This window comes from Nomascus leucogenys, chromosome 25 (genome assembly GCF_006542625.1).
Source record: "Nomascus leucogenys isolate Asia chromosome 25, Asia_NLE_v1, whole genome shotgun sequence".
Lineage (NCBI taxonomy): Eukaryota > Metazoa > Chordata > Mammalia > Primates > Hylobatidae > Nomascus > Nomascus leucogenys.
Genome location: NC_044405.1, coordinates 15,000,648 through 15,021,719, shown reverse-complemented (window position 1 = coordinate 15,021,719; position 21,072 = coordinate 15,000,648). Strand labels below are relative to the sequence as shown.

At 36.9% G+C, this 21,072-nt stretch overlaps 1 protein-coding gene across 4 annotated transcripts in view; it reads left to right on the top strand.

The window, feature by feature from the left end:
• The window catches only part of GRIK1 (glutamate ionotropic receptor kainate type subunit 1), a 429,993-nt gene extending 409,712 nt beyond the window's left edge, over nt 1–20,281 (top strand). For 2 of the 4 annotated variants that reach the window (XM_030806037.1, XM_030806036.1), the window contains 3 exons: nt 1,972–2,222; nt 19,330–19,416; nt 19,829–20,281. In XM_030806037.1, coding sequence (XP_030661897.1) covers nt 1,972–2,222; nt 19,330–19,416; nt 19,829–19,984 — 494 coding nt within the window. In that variant the 3' untranslated portion in view covers nt 19,985–20,281. The remainder of the gene's footprint in view (nt 1–1,971; nt 2,223–19,329; nt 19,417–19,828) is intronic. The other 2 variants (XM_030806035.1, XM_030806034.1) reach the window with 1 other exon arrangement.
• Nucleotides 20,282–21,072: the final 791 nt, after the last annotated feature.

Genomic DNA, 21,072 nt, shown 5'->3' with positions numbered 1-21,072 from the left:
GATGCCTCATTTATCAATATGCTTCCACCAAGGAAAACTTTAATGTTTGCAAATAGAGAAAACCAGGGTGTACTACTTTTCTACTGAGTAGAAGAAATGCTAACAAGAGTTCTTCACATTCAAGGAGAGATTAAGTAAAAGAATCTTACTTTGCCTCTTCCTTTGCATTGATTAACCAAAATCCAGTATTGAGAAGCTATATCTACAGGTAGATGTTGGCACTTTCCAACCCTTATATAATTAAAAGTTCAATGGCATTACTAGAAGATAGAGTATAAATAATATTAATACAGTCCTTGCAAATTTTCCAAACCTACCTGAATTTTGTAGGATATTTGAATTATTCAAAACCTACTCTTAAGTTTATCTTAATAGGTGCATTAATCAGTATGTACTAACCAACATCTGAAATTTTCAGTGGCTTACACATTCAATGTTAATTTCTTGATCTTGTCACAGTCCAGTGTGGATTGAAAGAGAGGCTGTGCTTCATGAAATCATCCTGGGACTCAAGTTCCTCCTATTTTGTGGTTCCATCATTCCTAGTGACTTGAAATCCTTTCCTTCTTGCTATATATCTGGAAAAAGAGAGAGAGCCAAAGATCACGTTGGGAAGACATCGTCTTAATTCCTATTGGCTAGAAACCAGTCACATAACCACACTGAACTGTAAGGGAGGTGGGAAATGTCTAGTTACTCCCCCTCAGAAGAAGAAATGGCACTGCTGGTCATCCAGCCAAGCCCAGTCACAATATGAGACAACAAAGAGCCTAGAAAAAAGTAAGATCTGAATAATTGCTAACTTAAAAATAATGTAACCACAATATCAAAAAATTTGGAAAGTAGAAATGGAGACTTCATTTCTTTATAATTAAAGGGTGACAATCTGCAAGGTGGTCATCCAGTAGGCTGGAAAACATGTGTCCAACCAAGATCAAAGACAGGCACTTTGAAAAAAGAGGGGTTGGGGCAAGAGCTTTATGCCGAATGGGTTGGCTAAACATACATATTAAACTGGTTACAGGTGGAGCTATGAATATTTGTGAAGATGATCCTGACACATGCATATTGAACAAAAATGCATGTAACATACAATCCTCGTTCACTTTGGGGTAGAGACGTAACATTTAATGGTTTTACAGTTAGGTTCTATACGTCACAATGTCTTTCAGGACACAATGGCATGCAAGGGTACAATCTCTTTAATCCAATCAGAACCAGTCTAAGGTCAGTGATCTTCTCTGGAGAAAGTTACGGAAATCAGGATCTTGTTTAATGAAAGGTATAGCTGGTGAAACAGCGGCTGGAAGTCAGTGTCTAAGAGTTGGATGAGCTGTAATTGTTTTAATATTGCCTATCTCGAGGCCAGTGCTTGTTTACCTCCTTGAGAAAAAGAAAAGCCTTGTAGCAGTTGGAACATAGTTTATTTTTTAAGTCCGATGCTGTGTGACTTAACCCTTGTCTGGCATGGCCTTCAGTCCGTTTATAATTTGATATCTTATTGCCACAAATAGACTGTTCTGTCTGACCTCCCATCCCGGTATGGCTGCAAACTAAGTTCTTAAGGTTTTTCTGGGGTCCCTTTGGTTACAAAAGAGGGTCGTTCAGTCAATGGGGGCTTAGAATTTTATTTTTAGCTTACACAATGAAATCTCTTGACATGTGAAAAGACTCATAATGATCTCACCAGAAACAAAGACATGTCATAGAATTCCTAGCTTCGCTTCTCCTTATTTAAAAGGAGCAAACATTCGGGGCCAAAGTTAATCTCAACATGTCAGCTATCTTCTTTCCAATTATGTAGTGCCTTCAAAATATAGGATTGAACTTTCCTGTCCTTTGCAAGTCAATTTGTGGATTGGGGTTTCACAGCAGCCATAACATAGTTATCACTAAGACAATAATTAAGAATACTTCTGGATGTCTTCTTCAACATTTTGGTGACCAATATCCAAATGGTTTTACTTCCAGGTTCTCCTTACCGGGATAAAATTACTATTGCTATTCTTCAACTCCAAGAAGAAGGGAAGCTGCATATGATGAAAGAGAAGTGGTGGCGTGGGAATGGCTGCCCCGAGGAAGACAATAAAGAAGCCAGTGCCCTGGGAGTGGAAAATATTGGAGGCATCTTCATTGTTCTGGCTGCCGGACTGGTCCTTTCTGTATTTGTAGCTATTGGAGAATTCGTATACAAATCACGGAAGAATAATGATATTGAACAGGTGAGTCATCTCTTTCTAGGACTGGTTAGTTTATAGTTTGCATTATCTGTCTTCAGTTTGGGGGTTTTAAGGATGTTTGCTCTTTTTCAGTCTATTGAATTAGATGCCCAGAAGAGCCATTTTTGAGTTAGAGCAAAGAGCTATTGAATCCCTGCCAGGTGCTATGGGCACTGCAGGTCTATCATTGATTAACGACAAGGAAGGGGCTTATACACTAAATCCAATTAGCATTATTTGGAAAGACGGTGCAGAAATTCCAAACTCAGTTAATTTTTGAACAGTTGTTTGCTCGTAAGATAGAAACCTTAGATGGAAAAAGGCAAAAATAAATCCAAAATTGAAAAAGATATAAAAAGATATTTAACAGAAATGTTACCAGCCCTTAAGTATAGATTCTGAGCACATGTACTAATGCAAAACAATTTATATAAATATGTAAAAGTCATACTATGAAATTGAACACTTACTTCTATCAAAGTAAGATTTGTAAAAGGATAGATCACCTCAAATTTTTTTTGCCAGGAATGTCACAAACAATACAAAATGAAAATGCAATGTATATGAGACTTTATTTTTCTAAATTGTGTTTGAGATTATAGGACAATTTTAGTAGTTGACCATTTTTGCCTATTACTTTTATTTTTGAGGGAAATCACACCATTTTTGAAGGAAATCAACTTACACTCTTTTGAAAAAGCTGATTGTGATTTAAGATAATTCCTTCATAACCATGCTAGAATAAACAAAATACAAAGTTTATGGTCATCATAATGAATCAGGCTCCCCATTCAATTTTTAAATATTGTTAGAATGTTAAGACTATGACTATTAATGACAAAGCCAGTTTAATGCTCTCCTGTCATCGTGAAATTCTACATAATTTTTGAACAAAGTGTCCCATATTTTCATTTCGCACTGGACACTGCAAATTATGTGGCTGGTTCTGATTAATAATCTGATAATATATCCACTTTCTTTAAATGGAAGCCCTCCTTAAGGGCCCAAAACTGGGGATGATTCATTATAACCTGGTTTCACATGAAAATCTTCCCCAGAATTACAAGGCAACTGTGACAACAATGAACACCCCTTTCCAAAGCTCTTGTTATAAGAAGCTGTTTTTTTAATTCAAAGGGAGAATGAACTGATCTGCTTTAACTTTCAATTTGCTCTTGAGGTGTCTCATTTTATGCAACTAATTTGAAAAATAAAAGCTTGTATATATGATGCTTTAATGTGCTTTTCATAGTTGCCAGCTTCATGTGATGTAAATTTTCATTTAAACATTCATTCTTGCTTCTGATTTATTCATTTTTCTATATTTTTTTCTCATTTCTTTTGCATGCAAGGCTTTTTGTTTCTTTTATGGACTGCAATGTAAGCAAACCCATCCAACCAACTCCACTTCTGGAACCACTTTATCTACGGATTTAGAATGTGGTAAATTAATTCGAGAGGAGAGAGGGATTCGGAAACAGTCCTCAGTTCATACTGTGTAATCAGTTTAAAAAAAAAAAAAAAAAAGGTGTGCCCAGTAGAAAATGTTTTTGCTAATTCGTGGTGTTGATATTTGTATTTGCTAAGCATAAATAGCCACAATTCTCTATTCCTTTAGGATAGCAAAACTCATGTATTCTAGACATTGAAATGAATACACTGGAAAGAGACTTGCAATGTATGTTGAAGCAGGGCATATTAGGGGTATACAGACTTCTAGAAATGTGTATTTACAGGAATCTTCTCTGTCCCACTCATCATCTTAGTTCTACCTTCATGCATTAAAAATAAGTAACTCTTCCTTCATGAAAAAAGAGATTCAGACTTTCAACAGGGCAAAGCATGGAAACAAGATGCTAATTCTATGGACTTCTTTTCATCTTTGTGAACTTTGTTCCCTCCTCTTTTCTTCTCCCTGTCTCATATATTGTGTAGATCTGCATATTTTCAAACTACCCAAAACCCTTACCTTTTCAATAGTACACACATAACTCCATAACAATGTTAATTTTTAATTGAAATTGATTCCACGATTTAAAATGTATTATTTACACAAAGACTCGAAAGTGTCTTAGCATTTAAAGATTTAAAAACCATGATCCACAGAAAGAAAACTAAACTTGAAACCTCTGGTGTCACAGAAGAACACTAGCTAGGTTGAACATCACTCATGGAAACAGAACACAGTCAAGAATAATCCCTGGGCAGAAATTCATTAACCTCAAACTCTCAAATAACATTTACTTGTAGAATTTAACAGTCTTCTGTAGGTTCTGAGTCTCTAAGGAATGGTGATATTTTTCAAGCTATATAGTACTTCTTTGAAGATCCCAGCAAAGTCCTAAGCTATGTACTAATTCATTTCTATTTACCACTCACTTTGCATTGATGAACATCTTTCTACGCGATGTTATTTCACTTCCTTCCCACTTACCTTAGATAGAGGGGTTGTTCTTGGAACAGTCTGTCCTGAACATCACCATTTTCACAGTTATTTCTTTGGATCCATCATTATTATTCATTCATTTAAAGTATTCTGGGGAAAAGGGCAAGAAGAAAAAAATAAAGGAAAGAATGTCCATACACATTAGTTACAGATCTCTGTAGATTCATTTTCCATCTGCATTCAAAGTGCTGCAAATAATTCCCACGCTAACTCAACCAGGTGACATAAAAAACCTATTGCACATTTAATTTGTTGTGACAGAGAATATCTGATGATTCCTCTGGACTCGTTTCCCCTCGCTAGTGAATAAGAGAGTTGAAGGTGTGTTTCGTCTTTTCTAAATATGGGATCAGTTGGTCTTTATTCTTTTCTTAATGGGATTATCATCTTTTGACACATCAAGAAATCCCCTAAAGCACATTCCTTGAAGTAGAGATATGCCATCTGTGCAATCATACAGCATTTTACCTTCTCTTTGCTTAGCTTTAAATGGCTCCCAGTTTTGGAAACCACAAGCTTCTCCAATCAACTGTATATTTCGCCAGTAAAGCATATTCAGGAAAGTTGACTAGTTGACTCTTGTCCTAATTGTTTCTCAGCTTTGCTTCCTTCTTTAAAGAAATGTACTCAGAAGAAAATATCATAAATTACACTAACATTGTTTTATTATTATTAAACTAGAAGCAACATACTATTTGTCCCAGGTCAGAGTTCACATTTTCATAATCAATAGAATCAGATGTTGGGATGAATATGATATTATTCTTAGTTTCATATTTCATGGATTCAGTATGTAGAAACCACAAATTTCATAAGTTTACTCTCCCAAAGACAATTTAATAAACCAAAAATGCTACTAAAAGAGTTCAAGTGTGATTGATGAAGTATTGACAATCAAAATTAACAATAACTGACAAAACTTAACTTTCTGCAGAGACTATTACTTAAAAGTGTAATTCAGAGATTTGGATAAAGAAATGATCTCTTTCAAAAGTTAATATTTCTATACTGCTTTAGACTGTACACTACCTAATTCTGATATTTATGTATTATTTTATAGTTTTCAAAATGTTTTCACATACATTACATTTGATCCTTTCAAGAATTTAAATTCAGCTTTACTAACATCGAAGTAGATATCAGTCACTGGCCTGTAGTTATAGATTTTAGAAGCAGAAGAAAATTTTCTAAAACAGCCAAACTTAGATTCAGGTTCTAGCAGAGCCACACGCTGAATGACTGTAGGCAAGTTACCAAATTTCTCAGTCTCAATTTCTTAATATGTAGCAGTGGGACAAAATTTCTGGAACACAAAGTTTTGTAGGGGTGTTTTTCAAAATGGGTTCAATTGGCAAATGTTTCTCAAATAAAATTTTCGTAGTTAAATAACCCATAGAGCGTCACTCTAAATGTTCCTTTACTACATGCTATCTCAGTGTGTGTCACAAGTTTTTGTGCATTGAGAATTTTCAACAAAGTAGAAAAGTATTCAGCACTTCTCAAGCCTATTAGATTGCAGATTTTTCCCCCACAGCATCTTGACAGACCGGTGTTCCACAGATCATCCTCAAGGGAACACAGGTATGATCATGTGAGTCTCATCCCATAATAGTGTACAAAACATCTTGCATTGTGCTTGGCACATAGTAGCCACTCAATAAATAATTATGTGTTCTTTAGAGTAAATTTCTAAGCCTCAATTTTCTTACTTGTAAAATGAAGGTAATATTATGGACTTCATACATTTACTATGATAATTAAATAAAATCATGGCATTGAAAATGAAATAATTAATAAAAGTCCTGTTAATATATATCCATTAACAACTGTTGGTACCTTCTGGAGAAACTAAGTATTGTTCTCTGGTCACATGGGTAGTAACTCAAATTTATCAAGCATCTTAAAATGGAATCTCATTTAGAAAATTGGTTTTCTAATTTAGAGGCTCAAGCTCTATCTCTAAGAGCAGTTTTTCTTGTACAAGCATCATAAATCAATGGCAGAGGTCACTGCACTCGGAAGAAGGACCCAAATTGGTAATATGTGAATATCTATAGTAGAAGCTCTGGACCTCGTCTCTAGAAATTCTAATTTAATTAGTTGGGGCATGACAATGGTAATTTTTTCAGATGCCCAGTTGATTTTAATGTGCTGGGAACGCTGAGAACCAATAAGCTAAAACACAAACTTATGTATATAATTAGAACTCAATAAATCGTTGCTGTTGATTGCTTGATTGATTGCAGAGGTAGAGCCACTAATCCTACGCAATATGTACAACACATGTTTGGCATTCAATCTGACAGACCCCTTCCACTTAGAATTCAGGAAAGACCTGCACATCTTTGAGATGGAAATTTTATGATATTCAATTGATAATCTTCAATGATTAGTTGTAAAACTATACAGCTAGACCAACTCAGAATTATCAAGTAGACAGTTTACCGCTCTCTCTGTACCCTTCCTCCCTGGAGAAATGTCGAGTACTTACTTTCTTCACACTCCTCTTTTTTTTTTTTTTTTTTTTTTTTTTTGAGGTGGAGTCTTTCTCTGTCTCCCAGGCTGGAGTGCAGTGGCATCATCTTGTCTCACTGCAACCTCTGCCTCCTGGTTCAAGCATTCTCCTGCCTCAGCCTCCTGAGTAGCTGGGATTACAGGCGTGCACCATCACGCCTGGCTAATTTTTGTATTTTTAGTAGAGACGGGAGTTTAGCCATGTTGGCCAAGCTGGTCTCAAACTCCTGACCTCAGGTGATCCACCCACCTCGGCCCCCCAAAGTGCTGAGATTACAGCCATAAGCCTCCGCGGCCCAGCCCACACTCTTCTCTTTCTCCTTTTATACTGATTCTCAACCAGTTCTTGCCATCATGGCAATGGATGCTAAGACCACAGTGACCCTACCAGGAACCACTGCATTTCAAGCAAACTGTAGAACAAAAGACTTGAATATGAAAGGAGAAAAAAAAAAACTTTCAAGCTTTATATTTACATTACTAGTTCTCATACACTGGTGTAAATCAGAACCACCTGGGGAAATTATCTAAACTACTGTTTACAGGCTCTACCTCCCGACATTTCTCCTAAGTAGGAAGAGTTCAGGAATCTGCATTTACAATGAAGCCTGAAAGTGAATGCCCAAAACTAGTTGTATACATTAGTTTTCATAAAACTTAGCTTGAACATAGCAGTTTTTTCCCAAATTAAGTCACATACATGATTCCTTCTTAAAAGGATCTCCAATACAAGGGTTTTTTTTTTTTTAAATAGCTTTTCTTACATTTTTTTTCCCAACAATCCTAACTGTAGTTGCATTATTTAAAAGTAGATAGTAAACACGAGTTTTTATTAAAACTAGCTTGAATATAGTGGTTTTACTAGTTTTATTTCAGATTAGCTGTTGAGCATGAGTTTTTGTTAAATAATAACAGATTGTGTGTGGATTATACTTCGAAAAATATTATTTAAGCTTAGGAGAGAGCAGGAAGACATTAAAAGATTGAACAAGTGGCCGGTAGTGGTGGCTCACACCTATAAGCCCAGGAGTTCAAGACTAGCCTGGGCAACATGGTGGGACCTCATCTCTATAAATCGATAAACAAACAAAGATTGAACAAATGCATCAACAGCAATGAAACATAGTGTTGTCTGATTTGTTTCCTAGTAAGTTTGCTTCTAACCTAATGAAATAAGGGGAAAAAATTAAGCTTTATATTTTACTTTGTTTTAGACTAAAATTATAAATTGATTTTAGAGAGTTTTTCAAGCAAAATTGGAGATACTTAAGGAATACATGGTGAGTAGGAATCTTGCCGCTGGGAAAATCAGCTGGATCATGTGATTATAAACCTAGCCAAGGAAAATTATTTCCAAATACCTCACTGCATTTAAGTGGTATTGTATTATATTATGTTCTGTATGAGCCATCTGTGGCAATGCAGTACTACAATGAATCCCAATTAGTTTCCAAGCACATGACCCTTATACCACAAGGTCTATTTCCTAGTAAGCAATTTAAAGAGTCTGAACAGCCTTTAACAGCAAAAGGAAAGCAAAGCATTCTTACTTATTAGACTATTTTCTGAACATCTAACAGTGCCAAATGGTATTATTAATTAACTCTTGTAGATAATAAAAAAAAAATTCTGCTTGATGCTGCAGTTTTAACTTGCCTTTAGGAACCATCTCATTATGCTTCTCACAGTTATGGAATTTTATATCCATATGCACAAGCATATTAAAATCATTTTTGCTTTCAAAATTCTCTCTACAGAGGCTGGTATTACAGAGAATGCGGTTCTACCTTAAATTTTCTAAGAATTTCTATTTGCAAAGATATGAACATCCTTGTGATAGAAAGTCAACATTACAAATGCAGTGTGTGAATTTGAAACCCTGCAGAATTTGAACTTTGTTGTTGTCAGCCCAGATACGGCTAATGGCCCAAAGTACACAACAATGTGTGTCCATGTTGCAACGCATACATCCAGATAGACACAAAAATGAGTAAGACCTGGGTGATGGAATAAAGTTACTGTATTTCCCCCTAGCAACTAAAATATTTTAATTCAACTTGACCAGAATTGTCTTTCTCCCCAGTTTTTCAACTGGAGGGTTTAAACTTAAAATATTCAAATATTCTGATTTTTCAACCTAAGACACGAAAGCAGTCCTGATCAGTTTACCAGCCACAAGAACCAAGAAATTGCTGTCATTGGATAACCCACTCAACCTTGGTATTTATCTTTCCTCGGTGTTCCTTGGCATATTATCAGATGCTTCCGAGAGTCTTCAGTTCTATTTCTCTGTAGTCTGATCAACTTATTTAGCAAGTGATTTGCAAAAGTCTCTTTAATTAGGTTATTTTTGTAATCGTGCAAAGAGGCTTTCCTTTGCCTGAAAACTCAAACATTCATTAATTATTAGAAAAGCCAGGAAGCAATTAACATCAATTTAGAAATAACGTTTCTAGTGTACAAGTTGATGTTGTCTTATCAACCAAACAAACTCTGAACGCTGGGCATGGCCCAATAGACAGGTGACTTGGGAATCACATGCCAAGAACTCAGGTTTCCACACCGCTGCCAAAGGGCTGTGTGTCTTTGGGCAAGTCATTTTACTTCCCTCAACCTCCGTTTATTCATCTGTGGAATGAGGAGGTTGCATGTGAAGTTCTCTGCCAACCACAATATTGTTTGACTCTTGTAGAAAATGGGAAGGAAAGAAAAACAAAAAACATAGAAGCAGTGATAAAAAGAGATTTTTGTTTCTACATTTCTTTATATGGTTATGTGTCTCTCTTGGACACATGGAATTCTTATTGCCGTCAGAATGACTGTGTCCTGCCAGTACTTCAAGGCAGAAAGGCCTCCCCTGGATATAGAGAAAATGGCCCCTCTAGCCATCACGACATCAAGAAGCAAGAAGGTTTCCATCCAGTGAATCTTAAGCAAATCATTACAGACAGAGTGAAGTTTGCAGAAGTAGAATTGTTCTTGACCTTAATGAGCCTACAGACCAGGTAAAACAAAACAAAAAAGAGATACGTACCTAGGAAGCTATTTGAAGCTGTAGAAATGAATACACATTCACAATTCACAAAAGAGGACGATAAATGAGACTGGACCTCATAGGAAGACTCTATTCTGTAAGTGTAACTTAGTGTTTCTTCTAAAGACAGACAAGGAGAAATAAAGAGGACAGCGTGCATTTATTTTCTATTGTTTTTATCCCTACCTTTCTTCCTACCATCAAGTATGAGGGTTTTTATATGAACTGTTCTCAAACTAAAAATGAGTTAAACTTTTAGCTTTTGAGATGTTAAGTAGTCCCTGCAGATTTGTAGCACAGAGAAAAATCTTGAAAACCATGGTTTCTAATTGCAAGATCCAGATGTTTCATTGAATATGTAAGTTGTTATAATTCAAAAAAAGTTTATCTATAATTGGCCAGAGCCAAAACCCAAAAGCCTAAGGTTGAAGAAATAGAGATGATGATATTTTACTACCTGATTTTCCTACCCCAGACCAGATTCTAACCACTAGGAAAGAGAGAATTGGAGGAAAGTCACAAAGATTAGATACTACCTTAATCTCTGCGAGGAGGCTATTCCTAAACCAATTACCATCTCTGAGCCAAGTTCACACTTGGGAGGATGCAGGAGAATAGAAACCACAGAAAAATTAAAAGGGAATCCTGGACAGAAAATGCCATTTTTTACTTCACAGGGTGAAGGGCCAGGAGGTGGTAAGACTTGTAGTGACATTTTGTATGCCACTGTCTCCTGAATGGCAGAATAACAGCATGTAGGCAGTGAAGCTATGGAATGTTTCATAGATAGTGACTTCCTCAATCTCAGAGAATGCAGGGAAAACAGCCAAAAATCCATGGCTCTTCTCACCCAAGGGGCATGTGTGGAAGGGCTGAGAGAACCAGTGGACTGGAAGACTTGAGGTTAGAGCAGGAAAGACACAGAGTGTGTGGATGTGACACAGAGACCACAGTGGGACCATGGTCATCTCAGAGGGCACAGCAGAGTCAGAAATCAGTGTTCATGACCTAGTAGGATGTCACATCCCCATGGAAGACAAAAGGACAGAGGGTGGCCTTGGACTAGCTGATCCTGGGCCCTCTAGACACTTCTCCTTATCCCAGCTGACCCTTGGAAAGAAGAGAAGAGAGAAGGGACGTGGGGAGAGGCTTGCATTAACTGAGACATTAACCAAAAGAAAGCATTTTAAACCAAAAGTGAATTACCTTGGGTTGATAAGATGCACTAGCAGACGGGGAACCTCTAAGCTAAGGTGAGTTCTATTTTTTAAAATAGTATCACATAATTTGTTTGCAAATCCAAGTTTTTAGCTTGAGAAAAATGCATTCCCACTGCCATAGGCATAAACTGGTACCCCGAAAACTATGCGTGTAGTGCATACGTGCACTGTGGAAAACGAACACCCTACACATCACGGTCAGTTTAGCTTAAAGGTAGGGCCATTCCCTGTAGAGAAAGGGCATGCAAAGAATTTCTTGGAAGTTTATTTTATGGCCCTAATTCAGCCTCTGAAATTCAAAAAAACAAAAACAAAAAACAAAAAAATCAAGCCTTTTCCATGAGGTCAGGGAAAGCCAATCCACGCAGAATCCTCTCAGGCCTTCAGTTCAGGAAGCCAGAGAGAAGCTAGAGGGCCAAGGCACAAAGCCACACTGGCCTCTGACAGTGACTCTGGAGAGGAGAAAGGCACTGTGTGGTTTGGACTGAAGCACAAACCCACATTTCTGCCACTTTTAAGCAAGGAGAGCTGCTTACTTACAGGTATACAAGGCCCACTGGAAGCTTATCCTCACTGCAGGAATATCTCTCTGTTCTCTGCTCATAGCACTGGACTGGGCCATGTTTCATGCTCCCTTTTATACCATCAGCTATTCATGTGTCCTTTCTAGGGCAGGAAAATGTTTTAGCTGCTCTGGAGCACCCTTGGGAGGCCATGGGAGTCTCAGAGGACAGTTTCAGGCTGGCCTGATGGCATACCTCGCTGACACTTCTCTGCTCCATTAACTGCCTCCTCTAAATGCCTGTGACAGAGACTGGGCTATGGTTTCCCTGTGTTCTCAAGTCCCCACACCTATCAGGCTGCTTTTCTTATCCCACTGCATGGGAGTTTGCCCCCAGAGAAGGCAGAGGAGGTGCCCCTCCTCAGATCTCCCTCGGCATCTAGGCTCTGGTCAAGATTCTCATATCACCTGGTTGAACTTTTCTCCTTGGCAGCAGCTACAAGATAACCCTTTCTTTATACTCCATCCTCAGTCCTATAGGCTGAGTCCTGAAGGCTCTAAGCTTGATATTTAATGTCAAACTTTTACAATTCAAAGTACCTGCCTTTTCCTTGTTTCAAACACCTGACTGTTGTAATTAATAGCTTCAAAGACTGCAGCGTCTTCTATAGATCCACAAAAGTCCATGTAAAAGCTCAAAGCTCCAAATTTGAGTCTTTTTTCTTTCTATATCATCCCTACCCTGAAGATAATGCATATAAAAGTGCTTGCTGTAACTTGAAAAGTGAGGAAAAGGACTGGGATTCAGAAGAACTGGAAAAAAGCACACAGATTAATATCAAAATATTACATGGCCTCAATGTTAACTCTACTTTTCAAAGTTTTCCATGACATTATCCCTAATGTTAGAGGAGGATGAACTTACACATCCACTACTTGTCAGGAATTTGCACTGGATAGCCCTGGGTGGCCAAAATGTGCAAAATTTTTTAAGGATCATTTTTTAAAAATAAAAATCCATATGGATTGTGCATGCCATTTAACAATATACTATTTTTCTATTGAGAGAATAAGGTTTCTAAATGAAATCTTTAAATAAAGATGAACAACAGGACGAAGACACTTGTGTATCTGATGTCATGGAGTAACCCTGTGTCCCTCATAGGTATATTTTTATGGTTTGAAGAGCTCGTTTAGGAGAACAAGGAATTCTAGGGCATGCATTCATACAGAGAAACTTAAATCTAGGATCCAAGATGGTAAGGATGTTGGCATCAGGTCCCAGGTGTGGGAGCAAAAATAAAATAGAGAAGAGACAACATGGAGGTAATGAAAACATGACATTAACAAACACAGGAAAAAGGAGTGCATGAAGTCTATATGCTGTAGCCAAAGGAAGGGAAGACAGGGGCTTTCGAGAGTCATTTCCCATGGGGAGCCAGTTTAAAGCTTTAAAGGTGCAAGAAAATGGCCCAGGCAAGACGTGGTTGCTGGGTCACAGATGGAGATTAGGATAGGTGACCACACTTGGAAGTTTTATTTCAGTGGCTAGATTTCCTTCACCCCAACATTCTTTACACGGACCCAGGAGATGAGAATCAGCTTTCTCATTAGCTCTCAGGCACAAATCAACATAACCACTATTCCAAAAGCTAATACGGTGATCAACATTCAACCTCTTGGATTCACTTTTTTTTTTAAATTCCAAGGATGGGTGCATAAAAGACGGCCCATGGGTTAAGAATGAGCTCAGAAAATGGATCAAACCACAGGAAATGCTGCCCAAATCCTCAGTTCTGGAATGCAAAAACTTCCCACAAGGATGGTACACATAAAGCTACTCCAAAAATCTCCTTCCACCTGCCTTCATATAATTAGTGAGAGACGATTAAAGCCTGACCTCTGCTCTTAGATCATTAATTCTCTTGGAAGGGAGTGAAATCTGTGGACAGATAGGTGACCAGACTGTACAAGTCTCTATGTTGCAAATCCCTAACTATGATTCTTCTGTTCCTATTCCTTAAAAATTTTCCTGACTGTATCCTCAAACCATCCTAGGTTTGCTCCTACACTAGGGCTTAGAGTTAAAAAATGTTAAGGAAGTGAAATTTTCGTCCTTCTTTAAAAAATATAATCATTGAGACACTAGCTTCACAGAACTACAGCAGGAATTTGACCAAGACAAAAAAAAATAGTAATAATAATCCCATTATTTTTCAGGAAACTATTTCTTTAATATTCTACATTTTGCTGAAATTGTCTTTATAAAAATACTCCAAATCATAGCTTGCTTTCAACTTATAGTAGGTCTATACATAAAATGCAAGGTTTTACATCTATACAATGACAATAACATCCTTTTTCTTCCACGTGTAATGAGAAAATTTATCAGACTGTGTCACAGAGCACTTCAAGTACCTTTGAATAAGGAGCCTATTAAAGGGAGAGACCTATACAAAATGTAAGATTTGTATTGTATTATTGCCTAGGCCAGAGCTTCTGAAAAATAATTCCTCGGAAAAATCCTTAAGGTTATAAGCATCCAAAGCAGTTCTCCGAAATGTTTACCTATACCTACCAATGAATGAAAGACGTGAATGCATAAGTGCTAAATCTACAATGAGAAATCAATCTGACATTCACAATCTGATGTCAATTTGCAACCAGTATGAAAGCCAATTCCAAACAGTCTAGTTTTTTGAATACTGCAAACTCAAATCCAATTCTTGCCCAGAGCTTTATATATAACTTAAAAAAAATTGTTATTTTCCCCTGAATCATTTTTTTTGTGAGGCAGAGTATTTTAGGTACACAACAAATAGAATTTTATTAGTCCCTCCCACCCCATCCAGGGCAACATTTGCAACAGAAGGATAAAGGTGTAAAGAGAAGATATAATTTTATATTCAGGCTCACACAAGCATCAAGAAATCTAACATTTGAGGTTAATTCGAAGCCATGAAGTCAGCAATTAAAAAAGAAACAAACCAAAGGGGAAGGTAAAAGAAAGCAAAGACAACAGAATATGGAAGAACAGTGGCTCCTTAGGGACACACCGCAAGCACCAAGGAATCAGAAAAGAGCAATAACTTTCTGCAAAACTGAAATAAACAAGCAAATCTCTCTCCTTCTAAAACCAAGAGTTTTAGTTGAAGTTTCTGTTTCAATCTCTACTAGACTAACTTGTGTTTCTCCATTTCCTTTCCTCTAAAGGAAAGGTCACACACACACACACATACACACATACACACACACACACACACACTCTACGTTATTTTTGGATAATGTCAGAAACAGCATAAATGGCAAGAACATACTTTATTACTATAAATTCATTTGTAAATGAATTTTTCTATCAGACATTATTATAAAGTTTCATTGTATTAATAGATGGTTCATAAGCACAGAGATGGAATTTTTAAATTGCCAGGGACTGCAGTGAGCTTTCATTTCCTTCTGATGTTGGAGTGCCTATGTATAGAGCACAATGCAAGTTGTCATAATGCCTATAAACTACATAGACACAGAAACATGGACTGGGCAAAAGAAGTGGTAATAGGCATTGAAAATTTATGTTTTAAACACGTATGGGAACTATTTTAACTAAAACACTAGTATAAGCAACTCAAAGGAATTGCTGCACAGGTGTGCATCAGATGGCTCAAATTAAAGAACCATCAACCTTTTCATTGTATCTCTCCCACGGGGGAAAAAAAAAAAAGACAGCGCAATGAATGGCATGGAGCTAAAATATATACTATGGTATATAAAACTTCATGTTAAAGAAAGAGCATACTTAAAATATGCCACCCATTGGACTGTTTTGCATATAACAGTACATTGAATTATCATAATAGCTCTATGAAAATGATTCTACTATTGTCCCACTTTATACATAAGGAAACTGAGTCCAAGAGAAAATAAATACCTTGCCCAGTGTAACCCAGTTACTGGAAGTATAGCTGAAATTAAAACTCGTCATTCTGATACCAGGCACCAATTCTAAACTGTAATTAAAAGTCACTTGTAGGCCGGGCACGGTGGCTTACGCCTGTAATCCCAGCACTTTGCGAGGCCAAGAGGGGGTGGATCACGAGGTCAGGAGATCAAGACCATCCTGGCCAACATGGTGAAACCCCATCTCTACTAAAAATACAAAAATTAGCTGCGTGTGGTGGCGCACACCTGTAGTCCCAGCTACTCGGGAGGCTGAGGCAGGAGAATCGCTTGAAACAGGAGGCAGAAGTTGCAGTGAGCCAAGTTGGCACCACTGCACTCCAGCCTGGTGACAGAGTGAGACTCTGTCAAAAAAAAAAAAAAAAAGTCAAGTGCAAGTGTAGATTTATTAGAAATTTGAACTCCATCACATTTTTAATCCAGGTCCCAGATCCAGGCTACTGGAGGAATTTCCAGTCTGCAAAGTACCAGAAAATACTACCTGAGTATCCCGCCTCCTTTTGCAAGACGTCTTGAGTAAGGCAGCTAGCTGAATGCCATTATGTTTGATACTTTCTCATGAAAGCAGGATTTAGGAATTTAAACCAACATGCTTTAAAATAATGTTTCTATGGCTCTGTGAATATGAAAAACCCAAGCCTACAAACAGAAGTTTTAGAAAGCTACTGTCATTTTGGTCCCAGTTCAGAAGCTCAATCTTTATATGTATCTTTAATTCTGAGATCATAAAAGGCAAATTAATTAATGAATATGAGCCCCTCCCAAGCCACTCTGGGCTGAAAAATGACCTTCACAATTTCATTTCCTGTGGATCCAAGAATGTGTGGTTTACTCCAGCTCATGGCTGGGAGAGGCCTTAAAGGTCACCTTTCCTTGTGACTACAGCAAAAACTTGGAGGCAGAAAGGTCAGCCCCAATATCTTGCCATTTTCTTTTCAACAGTTGGAGACAAAGTGAGAATCAAAAAGAAATCATTGTTTGCGACCAAAGACAGAGAAAGCAGACCACTGATAAAACTATATTTATATTTGCTCTCACACAAGCAGCAAGAAATAAATACTTGGAGTTAGTCAAGAGTAAAGATGTTTGTTGTACTTTAAGGCAGTCTAAAATCTGGGGGAGGATTTCCTTTTTTAAAAACATCAACTTAGTTGAAACAGATTGTCAAGGTAATATCCATGACCACTCTTCTACCCAAAATAGGGAAAAGAGGTTTCAATGAGACCTTCCTCTGTGTGTGTCAAGTCACACTCGGAGATTCATTTTGGCGATTTCAATATAAAATGAAATGGAATGCCTAAAATCAAATGCTTGAGAGTTCAAGTAAAGCAGAAAGATTGGAATTTCTTAACATAATAGTTTTTGGGAAAATTCACAAAAAGCTATCTATAGTGATAAAAAATATTTTTAAAAGGTAATGTGTAGATGATTTCTCGTGAAAGCACTTCGTTTGGGCAGTCCAGATACATTGAGTTGAAATGCAAGCTCTTTTTCTTGGGTAAGTTACTTAATATCTCCAATAGTAAATTTCCCCATCTATATAAAGGTCATAATATGTAATAAAGTTTGCAAATTTCTTGACACTCTTTTCTTTCCTCCTTCCGTTCCTTCCATTTTAATGCCAAAAATATTTCTTCCATTGAAATAAATTTCTGAGCAAAGTTTGCAAGACTCTGATACAATACTATATATCACAATTACAATATAAAAGGCTTAATTTGCTCTTAGTAGCAACTCATAAGCTTTATATGGTGTAATGTCAATAAATTATTATATTTATTCATGATATACAGACATGAAGTTTTGACTTACAATTTTTTGACTTTGCAGTGGTGCGGAAGTGATACACAGACTGGACAAACCACACTTTAAGTGCCCACACAACCATTCTGTGTTTTACCTTCGGCATAGTATTCAATAAACAAATTATATGACAGAGTCAACACTGTATTATAAAATGGGCTGCATAGATGATTTTGCCCAACTGTAGGCTAGTGTAAGTGTTCCATGAGTGTATAAGGTAAGCTAGGCTAAACTGTAGGTTAGGTGTATTAAATGCAATTTCTCCTTAATATTTTCAGCATACAATGTGTGTATTGGGACACAACCCCATAGTAAGTGAGAAGCATCTGTACTTGCTATAACATTTTTTAAGTATAGTTCATAAAAAACTTTCTGACGTTTTTCTTTGTGTGGCAATGACATCCCTCCCAATTCACTGAAGCCACAACTTACCATTTGAAAGAAAATTAGCACACATGACATGAGTTTTTATGTTTTTGTATTATAAGAAAATGGGAGTGAAATTCACATCCTATAAACACTTATGCTTAAAAGAGATAAAAAGTTTTATTCAAAGAACCAGTTTTTTAAGAGACATACATCTGATAGGCCAATAGTTTACGCCTAGAACCTAAATTCTAGGCCTGGTTTTGAAATCAACTAGAAAAAAAATTAAAAATAGAAAAATTTAAAACTACTACTTCTCTAAACTACATTAGGTTATTTTTGGAACAAAAAGAACATTTTCAAATACGCATGTTGCACGCTGATACACAAGAAACACACTAGATGTTTAGTACTTTGCAAACATAGGACACGAATTTCTTCCTGTAAGGCAGTTACAACCTAGACACATCACCTGGTGGCACACTGTCATTTGACTTTCAACCATATCCATTTTGTGTGCTAAGGTTAAAAAAGTATGCTTGCCAAAGGCTTTGGTTTTTGGAGGATTTTTTTTATTGTGGTAAAAACACTTGAGATCTAACCGCTTAAAAATGTCTAAGCGTTCAAGACGATATTAACTACAGGCACAATGTGGTACAGAAGATCTCCGGAACTTATTTATCTTGCATAATTGAAACTTTATATCCCCTTGAGCAGCAACTGCCCCAATTTCCCTTCCTCCCAGCCTTTGGCAACTACCATTCTACTCTCTGTTTTCATGACTTTGACTATTTTAGATGCTTCATATAAGTGGAATCATGCTGCCTTTGTCCTCCTGTGCTGGCTTACATCACTAGAGGATGTTTTAAGAGTGACCTCATCAAAAAGAAAACTACTTTTTAGAAATTTCTCTAACCAGGACATTATAGAAATTTCTCTGAGCAGGAATTTTTCACTCAAAGGTCTTATCTTGGCTAGAAAAATGACAGCAAATTATGCTTTGTTGGTCCATTTATGTACTATGCATGTGAACAGATATAGCATAATTGCAATGGAGATTATATATATTGTCTGTATATGTAGAACATTTTTCAATCATAATTCCATTTTCCATTTTCTTTTGTATTATGCCATCGTTTTTGCTGTGCAGTTCAGTACCACATTATTTTTCATTTCAACCACAGCTGCATCATTGCTGCTGCCAGAATCTCTGTTTTTTGGAGAAAATGTACAATTTAAAATTGTTTTTTTTCTTTTTTTTTTATCAGAAAGGAAAGTCATCAAGAATTAGATTTTATTTTAGGAACAAAGTAAGGTTTCATGGGAGAAAAAAACAAAGCCTTGGTGTAGAGAAGGTTTGTTCATTTTCTATAGCATTACTGAAGTGTCCGTATGCCTTGATAATCCTATCAATGTTTGGATCATCTCAGTGGGGGAAATGACTTAATTTAACTCTATTTTGGTGTCTCAGCAAAGGTAAGTTATCTATTTTGAGAGCCCTGAGTTTGCTTTAACTGGGTAGTTTTATGCTACTGCATTTGTGAATGAAATCCCAAAGTTTGCCCAGCTAACTTGGCATCTCAGTTTCCCCGAGTAGAAAAGGTGGGTGGCCAGTGGGTGGAGGAGGAGGTGATGGGAACTGGCCAATTGTGACAGAGCTGCCTTCAGGCCAATATCTTGTGTTCATAAATACCTAGGCAAGAGGCAGGTCAACGGCACATGAGATAGGCTTAATTAAGCTGATGGTCTGTATCTCATGTTCCCTAGTGTCTCTCTTTCAACGCCATCATGGAAGAACTAGGAATCTCACTGAAGAATCAGAAAAAAATAAAGAAAAAGTCAAGAACTAAGGGGAAATCTTCCTTCACAAGTATCCTCACTTGTCATCAGAGACGAACTCAGAGAAAAGAGACTGTGGCGTGATCCAAGGAAACACCTGTAGGAAGAAAAGGGATGCATTCCCTACAGATTTTTGGAGAAAGGATTTCTGATGAGTGTGTGATGTGTTTCCATATATCTATATCCATAACTCTGATTATGAATACAGATATAAGAAATACAAAAGTTTTAAAAGCTCACATAGATATGACTTGGGAAGTGACATCAGTTCTTTTAAAATAAATTTGTATGCTCACTTATTTTGCATTTTTTCTTTTGCCCCAATAAATTGTTGTGTGTGCTTTCTAAATAATAATAAAACAATAGGGTTTTTTTCCAGAACAAGTTGAGCTTGGTTTGTTCCCCATTACTTGCTCCCATTGGCAAAGATGTGTTTGCTGTATGTCGTCAGTTGTGCAGTTCGCTATTTTGAAAACTCTTCTTATTGGTTTAGACAAACATAAGTCATTTTGGGCTGAGTTTTAAAAATTACTTTTAGTTTATACCAAGTTACCTAGTTACTATGTGAACCAATTTATCTTTGTGTTCTAAAGTCTAATTTTATAAATAGTTTAAATGATACTCAGAACATTAGTGAAGTGTGCTGGAAAAGGATACCAGAAAGCAAAAATACATTCAAAAAGTAAAAGTGTTTGCCACATTCTAGGCACCATTCTAGGTTCTGGGGGTCCCATACTGAAGAAAACAGATATGGTCCCTGTATTAGTTCATTTTTATGCTGCTGATAGACATACCCGAGACTGGGTAATTTATAAAGAAAAAGAGGTTTAATGGACTCACTGTTCCACATGGCTGGGGAGGCTTCACAATCATGGCAGAAGGTGAAAGGCACATCTTACATGGTGGCAGGCAAGAGAGAATGAGACCCAAGCAAAACAGGAAACCCCTTATAAAACCATCAGATCTCATGAGAATTATTCACTACCACAAGAATAGTATGAAGGAAACCGCCCCCATGATTCAATTATCTCCCACCAAGTTCCTCCTACAACACGTGGGAATTATGGGAGCTAAAATTCAAGATGAGATTTAGGTGGGACACAGCCAAACCGTATCAGTCTCTGTTCTCACATAATTAATTATAAAACAAAGATGAAAAACAGTCTATTACT